The sequence below is a fragment of the Bos indicus x Bos taurus genome, chromosome 23 (assembly GCF_003369695.1).
Source record: "Bos indicus x Bos taurus breed Angus x Brahman F1 hybrid chromosome 23, Bos_hybrid_MaternalHap_v2.0, whole genome shotgun sequence".
In the NCBI taxonomy this organism is placed as follows: Eukaryota; Metazoa; Chordata; class Mammalia; order Artiodactyla; family Bovidae; genus Bos; species Bos indicus x Bos taurus.
In genome coordinates this window covers 10,620,598-10,633,613 of record NC_040098.1, presented here as the reverse complement: position 1 = coordinate 10,633,613, position 13,016 = coordinate 10,620,598, and the positions used below count along the sequence as shown (strand labels likewise).

General features: G+C 40.3%; 1 protein-coding gene across 2 annotated transcripts in view; it reads left to right on the top strand.

Moving 5' to 3' along the window:
• FKBP5 (FKBP prolyl isomerase 5) overlaps positions 1–13,016 on the top strand; it is a 122,244-nt gene that overhangs the window by 95,242 nt on the left and 13,986 nt on the right. For both annotated transcript variants that reach the window (XM_027525365.1, XM_027525364.1), the window contains exon 7: positions 9,745–9,901. In XM_027525365.1, coding sequence (XP_027381166.1) covers positions 9,745–9,901 — 157 coding nt within the window. The remainder of the gene's footprint in view (positions 1–9,744; positions 9,902–13,016) is intronic.

The window sequence follows — 13,016 nt, the reverse complement described above, 5'->3', positions numbered from 1 at the left end:
GTCTCAGAATCCTGAATTAGTGATACAAAAGATGGTAAAGAATATCTCAGAACACAGAGAAAAAAACCCAAAGAGATGAAAAATTAATCAAGGATAGGTAATATGTATCTTCCTAGAGGAAGAGAGAAGAATCTTAAGATTGAAAGGACCAGTTGATAGTGGCACAGGAGTGCATTTTCACCTACATACATCCTGATGAAATTCCTCCCTCCCTCTTTCTTTTTTCTTTTCTTTTCTTTCAGTTGAAGTATAATAGACTTAAAATATTGGTTTCAGATTGGGTTGGCCAAAAAGTTCATTCAGCAAGCTGATACTGAATGAACTTTTTGGCCAACCCAATACATTAACAAAATGATCACTATGGCAAGTGTAGTTACCATCTGTCATCATATAGGGTTATTACAGTATTACTGACTGTATTCCCTATGCTGTGCATTATATCCCTGACATTTATTTTCTAACAAAGTTTGTACCTCTTTATCTTCCTCATCTATTTCACTTATCCCCACTCCCCTCTGGCATCCCTGTTGATTTCTGTATCTGTGACTCTGCTTCTGTTTTGTTACACTTGTTTATTTGCTTTGTTTTTTAGTTTTCACATGTACATGAAATGAGATGGTATTTGTCTTTGTCTGACTTACTTTACTTAGCATAAATACGACGTCCATCCATGTTGTCATAAGTGGCAAGATTTCATTCTTTTTATGGCTGAGTATATCTGCTGAAATTTCTTAATTCCATTACTTAAAATTTTGCATGCTTCCAAAACTGTGCAAAGGACTAAGAATCAGAATGACCTTGTGAAACTACATACGAAAAGACGTTTTAAGCATTGTCTATGAGTATTTTGAACCTAAAATTCTATCCCCAGCCAAATTCCCACTTAACTATAAGAACAAAATTAACTACTGGGAGTATGCAGACTTGTGCCCTTTTGGGGGGTGGGGGGGAAATAGGATATACTAAAACGTCACAAAAGATAAAGCCAAGAAGTGAAGACTCAGCCATAAGAAACATCAGTGAGCATAAAAGTAATTTCCATACCAGGACAGCTGAAGTTGGGATCCCTGAAATGGTAGGACTAATGTTAAAAATAGTAATTGTTTAACAGTCTGGGTCATTTTAACAAAATGAGATGCAGATGGGAAATGAAGGAAAATGAGAGGAAGGAAATTGGCTAAAATGATTTTCTTACTCAGATTCTGCCGATTAGTTCAGTTCATTTCAATCGTATCCAACTCTTCGCGACCCCATGGACTGCAGCATGCCCCTGTCCATCACCAACTCCCGGAGCTTGCTCAAACTCATGTCCATCAAGTCACTGATGCCACCCAACCATCTCATCTTCTTTTGTCCTCTTCTCCTCCTGCCTTCAATCTTTCCCAGCATCAGGGTCTTTTCAAATGAGTCAGTTCTTCACATCAGGTGGCCAGAGTATTGGAGTTTCAGCTTCAGCATCAGTCCTTCCAATGAACACCCAGGACTGATTCCTTTAGGATTGACGGGTTTGATCTCCTTGCAGTCCAGGGACTTTCAAGAGTCTTCTCCAACACCACAGTTCAAAAGCATCAATTCTTTGGTGCTCAGCTTTCTTTACAGTCCAGCTCTCACACCACAGCTTTGACTAGATGGGCCTTTGTCAGCAGTGTAATGTCTTTTTAATATGCTGTCTGGGTTGGTCAGAGCTTTTCTTCCAAGGAGCAAGCCTCTCTCAATTTCATGGCTGCAGTCATCATCTGCAGTGATTTTGAAGCCCCCAAAAATAAAGTCTCTCACTGTTTCCACTGTTTCCCCATCTATTTGCCATGAAGTAATGGGACTGGACGCCATAATGTTAGTTTTTTGAATGCTGAGTTTTAAGCCATCTTTTCTACTCTCTTCTTTCACTTTCATCAAGAGGCTCTTAAGTTCCTCTTCACTTTCTGCCGTAAGGGTGGTATCATCTGCATATCTGAGGTTATTGATATTTCTCCCGGCAATCTTGATTCCAGCTTGTGCTTCATCCAGCCTGGCATTTCACATGATGTACTCTGCATATAAGTTAAATGAGCAGGGTGACAATATACAGCCTTCCCAATTTGGAACCAGTCCGTTGTTCCATGTCTGGTGCGAACTCTTGACCTGCATACAAGTTTCTCAGGAGGAGGTTGAAATTAGTTCACATTGATAAATATGTGTGTGTGTGTGTGTGTGTTAAATGATTTGTTCAAAATTTAATCTTAGGTGCCAATAAGAATAGTATGTAGAACTTCCAAACCACCAGCATGAAGTGGGGAAGTAAAGGAACAAGGAAAATTTGACTGAACTAGTAAAGGTAATAAAGGAAAAATAACAAGAAAACATTATATAGGAAATAAAAAATAAGATGGTAGGAATAAAATCAATCAAAGTCACCTATTACAAAAAATATGAATGAGGTAAAGTCACCTATTAAAGGCAGAAATTCTCACGAGGTTAACACAAAGATGACAACAAAATATAGGTATGTGTTCCTTATAAATAATACATATGTTCTTTATAAATAGCACCAAAAACCAAAGTGAAAGAAAGTGAAGTCATGCAGTCATGTCCAACTCTTTTGTGACCCCGTGTTCTCCAAGCAAGAATACTGGAGTGGGTTGCCATTTCCTTCTCCAGGGAATCTTCCCGACCCAGGGATTGAATCCGGGTCTCCCGCATTGGAGGCAGACGCTTTAACCTCTGAGCCACCAGGGAAGCCAAAAACCAAAATGGTCCAAAAATTGAAAATAGAGGAAGGATTTAATGTATGCCCATGTTGAAATCTGATAGAGCTATCATTATTAAATGCAGATCAAAATTACAACAAAGTATCACCTCACACCAGTCAGAATGTCAGTTATTAAAATCTATAGACAATAAGTGCTGGAGAGGATGTAGAGAAAAGGGGACCCTCTTGCATGTTGGTGGGAATATAAACTAATACAGCCACTATGGAGAACAGTATAGAGGTTCCTTAAAAAGCTAGGAATGGAACTACTACCATATGACTCAACAGTCCCATTGCTGGGCATATACCCTGAGAAAACCATAACTGAAAGAGCCACACGGACCCCAGTGTTCACTGCGGAGCTTTTCACGATAGCTAGAACATGGAAGCAACTTAGATGTCCATCGACAGACGAATGGATACAGAAATGTGGTACATATATACAATGGAATATTACTCAGCCATAAAAAAACACATTTGAGTCAGTCCTAATGAGGTAGATGAACCTAGAGCTTATTGTTCATCCACCTAGAGCCTGTTGTACAGAGAGGTAAGTCTGAAAGAGAAAGACATGTTGTATATTAACACATGTGTGTGGAATCTAGAAAGATGGTGCTGATGAACCTATTTGCAGGGCAGCAGTGGAGACGCAGACAGAACAGACTTGCAGATGCAGCGGGCCAAGAAGAGGGTGGGACGAACGGAGAGGGAAGCGTGGAAACCTGTGTATTACCATATGTAAACTAGCCAGTGGGAATCTGTGTGACACAGGGAGCTCAACCCAGTGCTCTGTGACAACCTGGTGGGGTGGGGTGGGGTGGGAGCTGGGAGGGAGTTTCAAGAGGGAGGGGACATGTGTATACCTGTGGCTGATTTATGTTGATAATACGGCACAAACCAGCACAATACTGTAATTATCCCCCAATTAAAAATTCTTTAAAAAAAGAAATCTGATAGAACTATGAGGGTTTTTCTGGTTTTGTTTTTCACATGCTTTAATGCCCTAGCAAATTTTGTCCAGTAAGAGAGAGCAGTTCTTGAAACCATTTTATTAGATATTTTCACAAAATAATGTTGTATGGTACTTGGGTCTAGAGCTTCCCTGGTAGCTCAGCTGGTAAAGAATCCGCCTTCAATGTAGGAGACCTCGGTTCAATTCCTGGGTTGGGAAGATCCCCTGGAGAAGGGATAGGCTACCCACTGCAGTATTCTTGGGCTTCCCTGGTGGCTTAGATGGTAAAGAGTCCTGCAATGCAGGAGACCTGGGTTGGGAAGATCCGCTGGAGGGCATGGCAACCCACTCCAGTATTCTTGACTGGAGAATCACATGGACAGAGGAGCCTGGTAGGCTACAGTCCATGGGGTCACAAAGAGTCTGACACGACTGAGCGACCAAGCACAGCACCTGGGTCTAAAATGGATAGTGTTTATTCTTTCAGATATTTCCATTTTACATAGCTCTAAAGGCCACCTCATGCGAAGAGTTGACTCATTGGAAAAGACTCTGATGCTGGGAGGGATTGGGGGCAGGAGGAGAAGGGGACGACAGAGGATGAGATGGCTGGATGGCATCACCGACTCTATGGACATGAGTTTGAGTCAACTCCAGGAGTTGGTGATGGACAGGGAGGCCTGGCATGCTGCAATTCATGGGGTTGCAAAGAGTCGGACACGACTGAGAGACTGAACTGAACTGAACTGAAAGGCTGCTTAGTCACTCAGTCGTGTCTGACTCTTTGTGATCTCATGGACTGGAGCCTGCCAGGTTCCTCTATCCATGGGGATTCTCCAGGCAAGAATACTAGAGTGGGTTGCCATGCCTTCCTCCAGGGGATCTTCCCAACCCAGTGATCGAACCTAGGTCTCCCACATTGCAGGCAAATTCTTTACCGTCTAAGCCACAAGGGAAGCCCATATAGCTCTAAAAGTTATCTTCAAATCCTCAGGTAGAGTAAAATCTTAGTAGAAAATAATCTTTTTGTTATTTAAAAATTCAGCCAATGGACCATTTATTTTAGAATAGTACTAAAAACAAAAGCTGCATATCAGTGAAGAATTTAAATAGCTCTTAAGTTTATTAAAAATAGGAGTTCTAATATATTCAAAAGGGAAAATTCCTATAAATGAGTGAAAATCACATTTTCCTTAATGCCTTGTTTTCAGATTAATCATTAAGTAAATATTTACTTTCTGGCCCTGAACTGTGTGTTGTACACACAGTTAGACATACTGCGAGGTACAAAAGTGTAAGAGATTGCCTTTGCCTGCTTTGAATTTTATTCACATTTTGACAGCACTCTCTGTGGAGCCATTAACTGGTTTCTCATACCAAGTTCTAATTTTTGTTTAATCTGGTATAATTTACCACTCATTGCAGGAAAATAATCATAGCTAACGTTCATTGAGTTCATCTCTGTGTAGCCGCACATAATAGTGTTTTCACATAGTAGCTGCCCTGACATAAAAATGAATGATGTCAAGTATTGGGCTAAAAGTTTTAATTCAGTACCTAATTTAATCCTGTCAACAGTTAGCTAACATTATTTCCCTAATGTATAGATGAGGAAATTGATCTTCGGATAATTTAAATGACCTTGCCTAAAGCCACAATTAAGTGACTGAATGGGACAGGAATCCAGCAGTGACTCAAGTGCTATACTAGCGTGAAGAGGAGAGACTGGTGAGGAGTTTTGTTGGTGTAGAATGTATTGCTATGTGTATGCTTCCTGTTTAGACTAAGACGTATAACCATTATTCAGTTCAAGCAGCCAGGCTGCATGCCCGCTCTCAGCTAGCTTCTGTCCCTCAGTGCCTTGAGCAGCCTTCCAGTGGGGGGAGTTGACTGCCGTGCCTGAGGGGAGCAGTTTCTCTTCTGCTCAGTGATTAATATGCCTCTCCTGATTTGAGAAACCTATCTCTGGATCTGCCTCTTCAGGGGGTCATTAAGATCCCACTGTCTCTTGGGTGCTCTGCTCTATTAGGCAGGAAACGCAAGCAGAGAGAAACTCCCTTGGCATGAAGTAGGCAGCAGAGAAAACCCTTGCTGAGTGGGAGTAACCTGTCGCAACCTGGTTTTCTCTGGCTAAATGGCCAGTCTTGTCTAGTAGTAATGCCATTACAACATTCCCATTCAGATCCCCATGACCCAGTAATTGTTTTGGGAATGAGTGCAAAGCTATCAGACACCAACTACTATAATTAGAAAAGAGAAAAACACTCACCAGAGCTAACGTCTTTAGGCTGGAGGGATTACAGCACTTTTTAATTTGTTTTAAGGTTATGGAGCCTCTTTCTCAGTTTTGCTTCCTAAAATACAAATTATACCCAAAATGCAAGTTTTTCGATTCTTGCATTCCAGTTTTTTTTTTTCTTTCCTTACTGCAGTGCACTCTTTCCTTTCCCCCCCTATTTTAATCGGAGTACAAATTGCTGTCAGCACATCGAGTTCATGTGCCAGCCACATTCAGAACAGGGTGTTCTGTGCTCTTCAAAACAAAATTGCTCTAGGGCAGTAAGAGAACAATAAGTCAGAGCTCCAGTTTAAGTGATGTTTTGCAGCAGACCAGGCTCACTTGATGTGGTTACACTCGGATTTCGAGGGGAGGCTCGGGTAATTCAGTTTGGTTTGATTTCGTGGGGTTTGGAGGATCTCCCCCCTTTAAGTTACGTAGACTTGAAGTTAAGAGAAAATGTCCCTTTCTAACTTGTGTATTTCTTTCTCTCCCCAAAAAAAGCCCTAAGTAGAAGCATCCTGTATGTACTTTTATTCTCTTTGGGCACGTCATAGATCATTTACTTCCCGTAAATCAGGGTGGTTGGAATTAGCAACAGACCTCCTGAGCCCTAGAGGCCGAGCTCCCAGTGAGTCATGATGGTTATTATTAAATATTTATTAAATGAGTATTTGCACTAAGTGATACAAGGTCAAAAGCAACCACAGGTCTTCCACAGCCAGAGCTGCCATGGTTTTCTTTGGTAGCAATTGTTGAGACAATTTTTTAAAAAGCAGTTATGTGGGAGCCAGACGTGTCTGCATCTGTCCCCATGATGGGGGACCGGGACCCTGCTGTGGCGATCCGCAGGCATTTCTGTAGCTCCAGGATGGGGTGTGAATTCTCGTCAGCTGTCACATGAAACATGTCACACCAGTGTTCCAATTTTAGAAACCAGTTAACCTAGCGATAGGGTTTGCTAGTAGATGTAAAGAATCAATGGGCTCTCTACTAGCTAAGGCTATAACACCTCCTCTTGCACTGACATTCCAGATAATTAATGTCAATATTAAAAGGTTTTATATACACACACAGACTGCTGTGTGTGTGCGCACGTGCATATCAGTTTAAGATTTTGTGGTACTATAGTGCTTATTCAGGTTCAACCTAAAAGAGATTTAATAGAAAAAAAAAGATTAGTTTCTCTATAAGGTAGTAAGTGTTTGTAAGCATTATTGCAAATGTTTCCCTATTGGGTGGCTAAAACACTGGTTCTCCCAGTATTATCTCTCTTAGACCAGCTGCGGTGAACTTTTTTTTTTTTTTTCCTTTCTTAATTATACTTTAATTATAATTTGACTTGAACTTTTTTTTTTTTTTTTGCTTGCTTCACTTATCTTTCCCAACATGTTTATTAGTAGCCAGTCTTTTCTTTCCCTAACATAAAGCGGTTATCACATGTAAGGAGAATTTCTGAAATCATTTCTATAATCTTCAGATCAAGTATATGCATCAAGCTGAAAACCAGCCTAGGAAACTGACACACAGGCAGGAATCTTTCACAGAGTCTCTGGATTTCCTGTTTTGAAAACACATTCAAAGTTGATCAACCTAAAACCACAACGAATGTACTGATAGCTTCCTCCCCCACTAAATGTTCTCTCCTTCAGGGAGGAAAACACTTCTAACAATAAACCTCACACAGAAAAAGTTGTGAGCTACTAGGATCATAAATCTCAATGCTTGAGATGTGCTACAGTACGTGGGCTGAAATTCACTTTGCTCAGCAAATCTTTTTTACATGAAAAGTGTCATCACTTTTCTAAATTTCTTAGGCAAATTTTAAAATATATAAGAACATAAATTTTTTTAGAATTCTCAAATCCTTTAGAAATACGAGCTTTTACTCTAGTAAAAAAAAAATCTTAAAAAAAAAAATTACTTGGCTGTGCCAGGGCTTAGTTGCAGCATGCAGACAGACATTTAGTTCCCTGACCAGGGATGGAACCCAGGCTGCCTGTACTGGGCGCACGGTCTTAGCCACTGGACCACCAGGGAAGTCCCTCTAGTAAAAATATCTTAAGCTTAGAATTTCCTGCAGAATCTCTCAGGTGTGTACGTATTTGAAAATAATAAAGTTGAATTTATTTGGGACTGTTTCCGAGAGAACTTTCACCGTGCTGCAAGCTAAGTTGTATTTTATATAGAATGTTCCAAAGGTGAGTTAATTGAGAGTCATCTGTATCGAACAGAATAAAATTCCTCTATTCCAGCTCCACTCTGAGAGCCAGTCTAGCTGTTGCCCCTGTTTAAAGGGTCTGACTCGAATCAGGCCTTCTCTAGTTTGGCCCAAGTGTCTGGCTCCATCCTGTATCTGTGATGGGAACAAATCAGGATGGTATTAATCCTAGTGATTAGAAAAGGGTAGAGAACTTGAAAGCATAAATGTCCATGTGACATTTTGGCCCCTAGTATCTGTGCCACTGCTGTTTACTTTTCAGGGTTTCTCTCATTTCCTAGGCCTGGGCTAAAGGTAACCTGATCAAATTACAGGAATTAGCTTTGAAACTAGTTTCTGGTCTGTGTCTAGAGTTAACATTACTGGGTCATAGAACTATAGAGTTGTAGAGTTTCAAAGGAGCTTTGAGATTCAGAAGTTGAAAAGTATACGTTGGAATTGAATTTGTATTTGGAACATAACTGTCTCATCGAACGGGTGTAACAGAACAAGTTATGTTTAGTCTCTAAAGCAAGTTATTGATCTAAAGTAAAGTAGCCCAACCAGTCGTAGAAAAGAAGCATTTTAGGAATTCATTACATTTGAATCGAGGCCATTATATTACAGAAGCAGGAATAAAGAATTTTTTATGAAAGATAAATTTTTATATTGCTTTTTGGCTGCTGTGCTGTCGTGTAAACCATCCATTTTTCTTACTGAGTCAAAGACCTAAATGGAAAGGAATGAATATCCTTAATACTAAACATAGTTGGAAAGTTTCAGAGAATTGTTTATCCCAGAAGGAAAAGTCTAACCAATCAAGAGGAAAATACATATCTATATGCATTTTTCCTATATTATACTAACATAAAGCCACTTATCTAATATGAAATTACCCTGAAAATGAGCTGAGTTTGAGTGCAGTGGCTAAGTAGGCCCTGAGAAATTGACCTCTGAACATTTCTGAGGAGGTGGCTGAGAAATTTGATTTTTCAAGTTATAGTAGACTTGATTCCTTCACATTTTACATTTATTATTCCACTAAGGGATTACAGCTGTGTTATTGATGATGTTGCCTTTGGCTTTTCCATTTTATTTAAACATGTTTGTGAATGAGGTTAAAGCTCTTAAAAAAGGGCTTCTGTATTCAGTTAACCCTCGTATATCACTGGAGAAATAGCCATTCAGTTGTTTTTCAACCCAGACATCTGAAGCCAAGAAAATGTTTAAGCCTTTATCTACTTGGTATTAAATTTGTGGCATTTTGATAATTACCTACTAAATAATTAGTTTTTCTTGTGTTACAGTAGAGGATGTCTCTGTCAGGTTAAGTTAGAACTGTTTCCACTTTATTATCTGCTAAACTATCTTATTCATATAGTTACAGTAATTTTTAAGTTTAAACCTAAAACAGAAATAAATATGATTGAGCTTAAATTTCCCAACTGGGTGGACTAAGCTTCAACAGGACATAATCCATATGTCTCCAGATGCAAAGAAGAAGGGGAAATACTCTTTTATCACGGCCCTACATTAGCCAGTCACAAGGAGCAGCTCTGCTGACTGTCCTGTCTCCCCTCTCTCAGTCCACCTGGAAGGCCGCTGTGGTGGAAGGACGTTTGACTGCAGAGATGTGGGGTTCATCGTTGGTGAAGGAGAAGACCACGACATTCCAATCGGAATCGACAAAGCCCTGGAGAAAATGCAGCGTGAGGAACAATGTATTTTATATCTTGGACCACGGTAAGCAGTGTACTGGTTCAGTACACAGTGACTGAGGTTATCTAAAGAACAGGGATACACTTGTTTTTTCAATCAGCATTTTGCTATTTTCAGTGAAGTTAATGCCAAGAGTGGAAACAATTAATTAAATCAGGCTACAGTTAGAGTGAGTTAATGGGCCTTATAATATTACAGAGGTTTGTAAGCCTGTTCACTTGATTGATGTGTGTTCAGGATAGGACTGACAGGCGAGTTTTGCTTCTCTGTTTGTTTTGCCGGCCATGTCGCCAAGACAGGAAGCTCTTGCCCCTTCTCCCTTTTTCTCTGAATTAGGCTGGAGGCGGTAAAACGTGGGGGCTGGAAGTAGAAGCAACATTTGGATGATTTATTACCACTTGAATCTGTGCCACCTGTTCTTATACAGACTCTCTGAAAAAAGAGTGCTCTTCCTGGATCTAAAGGCAGAGGAGATGACTCATTTTTGCCTAAATTTTTCCCATCATAAGGATATCCATTAGCACTTCCAAGCTTAGAACTATCAGACACTAACAGTCTCTCTTGTGAAAACATGTTTGGTATTATTTTTAGACCTAAAATTATACCATGGATCTAACCCTTCTATCTTGAGAAATGGACCCTTGAGAGAAACCAGGGTGTTTTGATTCTATTTGTGTGAAAGTGCATCTGCTTATCTCGTGTCTCCTCTCTCCCTGGATCCTTGGGTTTCAGTCAGTAGGATTTTGAGTTACTGGGAATCCTGATGACCTGCACTTGCCAATAGGTATTCTTGTGCCTTTTGTACAATTGCTTGCCTTGTGTAGCCTTAGTCCTAATCCAATGGCATATTTACCTTTGCCCTGACGCTTGAGTCATAATTGTATTTCTCAAGTGATGTTCCAGTCATGCCACTAATCCACTTGAAAAGCCTTGCAAAATGCTCTACATCTCGAACCCTTTAGAGCCTTCACTGAGGCACCTTTTATTTAATACCTTCTTTTTCTCTGCTTATTCCTTTCTGAACTAGTATATTCCCACCTTTGTGTTTTATTTGCATTTACTATGTAAATAGTAGTATGTACTTCACTCAGATGAATCTAGTTCTCTCTTCTATAAGAACCTATTTTTTAACTCAGGTGGGGCATAGACAGGCCATCACTTCCATATCTAAGTAATATCTAATTATTTTTAATCCAGCATCCCAAAGTTACATTAGTTCTAAGCTCATATAAAGAGAGTGGTATTTATGCACATATATTTTCAAATTTAAGTTCCTTGCAGAGGAGTTCTGCTTGTATTGTAAACATATTATATGAATCAGTTTATTACATTTTGACCTAGCTGACAAGCCAGTTGTGGGAACAGATGTCTCAATTGTAATGGGCAGAGAGAAGCCGGAGTTACCCTTATATTTATTAATGCAGATGGTTCCTTGCAGGTTTAAATTGTGGTTTTAAAAAAAAGAAACAAAAAACATGCAGCTTACCGGCCGTGTATACTTGACTCTAAGTCTGTTTCCCTTTCTATAAAATGGGGATAGCAGTATCTGCCTCACAGAGTTGTGGAGGACTAAGTAAGAGAAGGCATGTAAGGAGTGTAGCAAAGTGCCTGACACACCCGGACCCTCAGCATATTGGCTGATATTGCTGTCCTGATGACTCTCCCATTTGACTCTCAGACCACAGGGAAAAGGAAACCCTGTTTTAACATGTGGTAGATTTTTCAGGCATAAAAGTAGGCAACAAGTTTTCATGAATTTCTAGGTCTAAGAGGTTTTTCATATGTTTTGTGGAAATAGCATGGTTAGAAAGGAACACATTATTTCCTCTTTAAGATGTTGCTTAGTATGTTAAGGAGTCACGAAGTGCAATGCCTGTAACAGGAGACTGCCCACACGTGCACCATGTAAGTAAGATCTGTATATGTAGAGAATCCGGGCGTGCGGGGAGTGTGTACAGTGAATTCGCTTGTCTTACCAGGTTCCCACTTAACAGACACACTGCAGCTGAGTGTGGCTATAAATATGGCTATTGCAAATATGTGTTTGGTGTTACTGTTAGGGTCACCTGTATTTCATTCTCCAAAAGATTTCCAGGGCATATACCTTCTCTTTGATTCTGACAAGACTCCTTGACAGGATGTTTTCATAATAAAGAACTCATAAAACACATCCAGAGAATCCCATTTTCTTACCTCTCATCAGGACAATGTCTTTAATATTGTTTTAAATATGGTGACTGGTTAATTTTTCTTGTTTTAGGTAAAGTATGGCTAGTTTTAACTTTTTTCTTCCTTGTCTTCTGTACGGCACCGACCCCAAACAAAAACAGGCTGTCAAGATCCAGAGTATCTCATTATGAGGCAGTGTGGTTCAAAAACTAAACAATTATCTGGGACCCACACAGTCTGAATTTAAATCCTGGCTCCACCACTGCCTCTGTGTGACTCTCAGGAAGCACTTCTGAGTCTTAGTTCCTTCATCTGTAAAAAGGGAATAATCGCATGTAAGGTACAGGTGGTGGTTGTGTGCACAAAAGGGTATAATGGTCATGAGCAATCAGTGTTTCTCTGCTCTCCGCAGGCGCCTGTCAGTTTATGAACATTGATACTGGATTCCTTCTGTTACTGTAACCCAGCCTGTCTTTTGGTTAAGCCTGAAATTCCATTTGTGGTGGTCTTTCACTTGGGCTCCCCAGGTAGCGCAGCAGTAAGGAATCCACCTGCCAGTGCAAGAGATAGTGGGGTCGATCCCTGTGCTGGAAAGATCCTCTGGAGAAGGAAATGGCAACCCACTCCAATATTCTTGCCTGGAGAATCTCATGGACAGAGGAGCCTGGCAGGCTACAGTCTATGGGGTTGCAAAGAGTCGGACATGACTGAGAATGCATGTCTTTCAATCAGATGAATTTGTGGGTCCTTCCTCACCCTGCCTAATCCAGAGTAAATCAGACAAGCTTCTGTATAATTGGAAGTCAGTTTAGATGCTCCCAAAACAGTTCCCTGGGATTGTGTTCCATATACCTCTTCACAGAATGGACTGTACAACTACGCTGTCAGTAAACACAGCGCTCAGCAAGGACTCACCTGCCTACCTGCTTCCCAGCAGTTAAAGAATGTCCTTTATTTACCAGATGGCAGG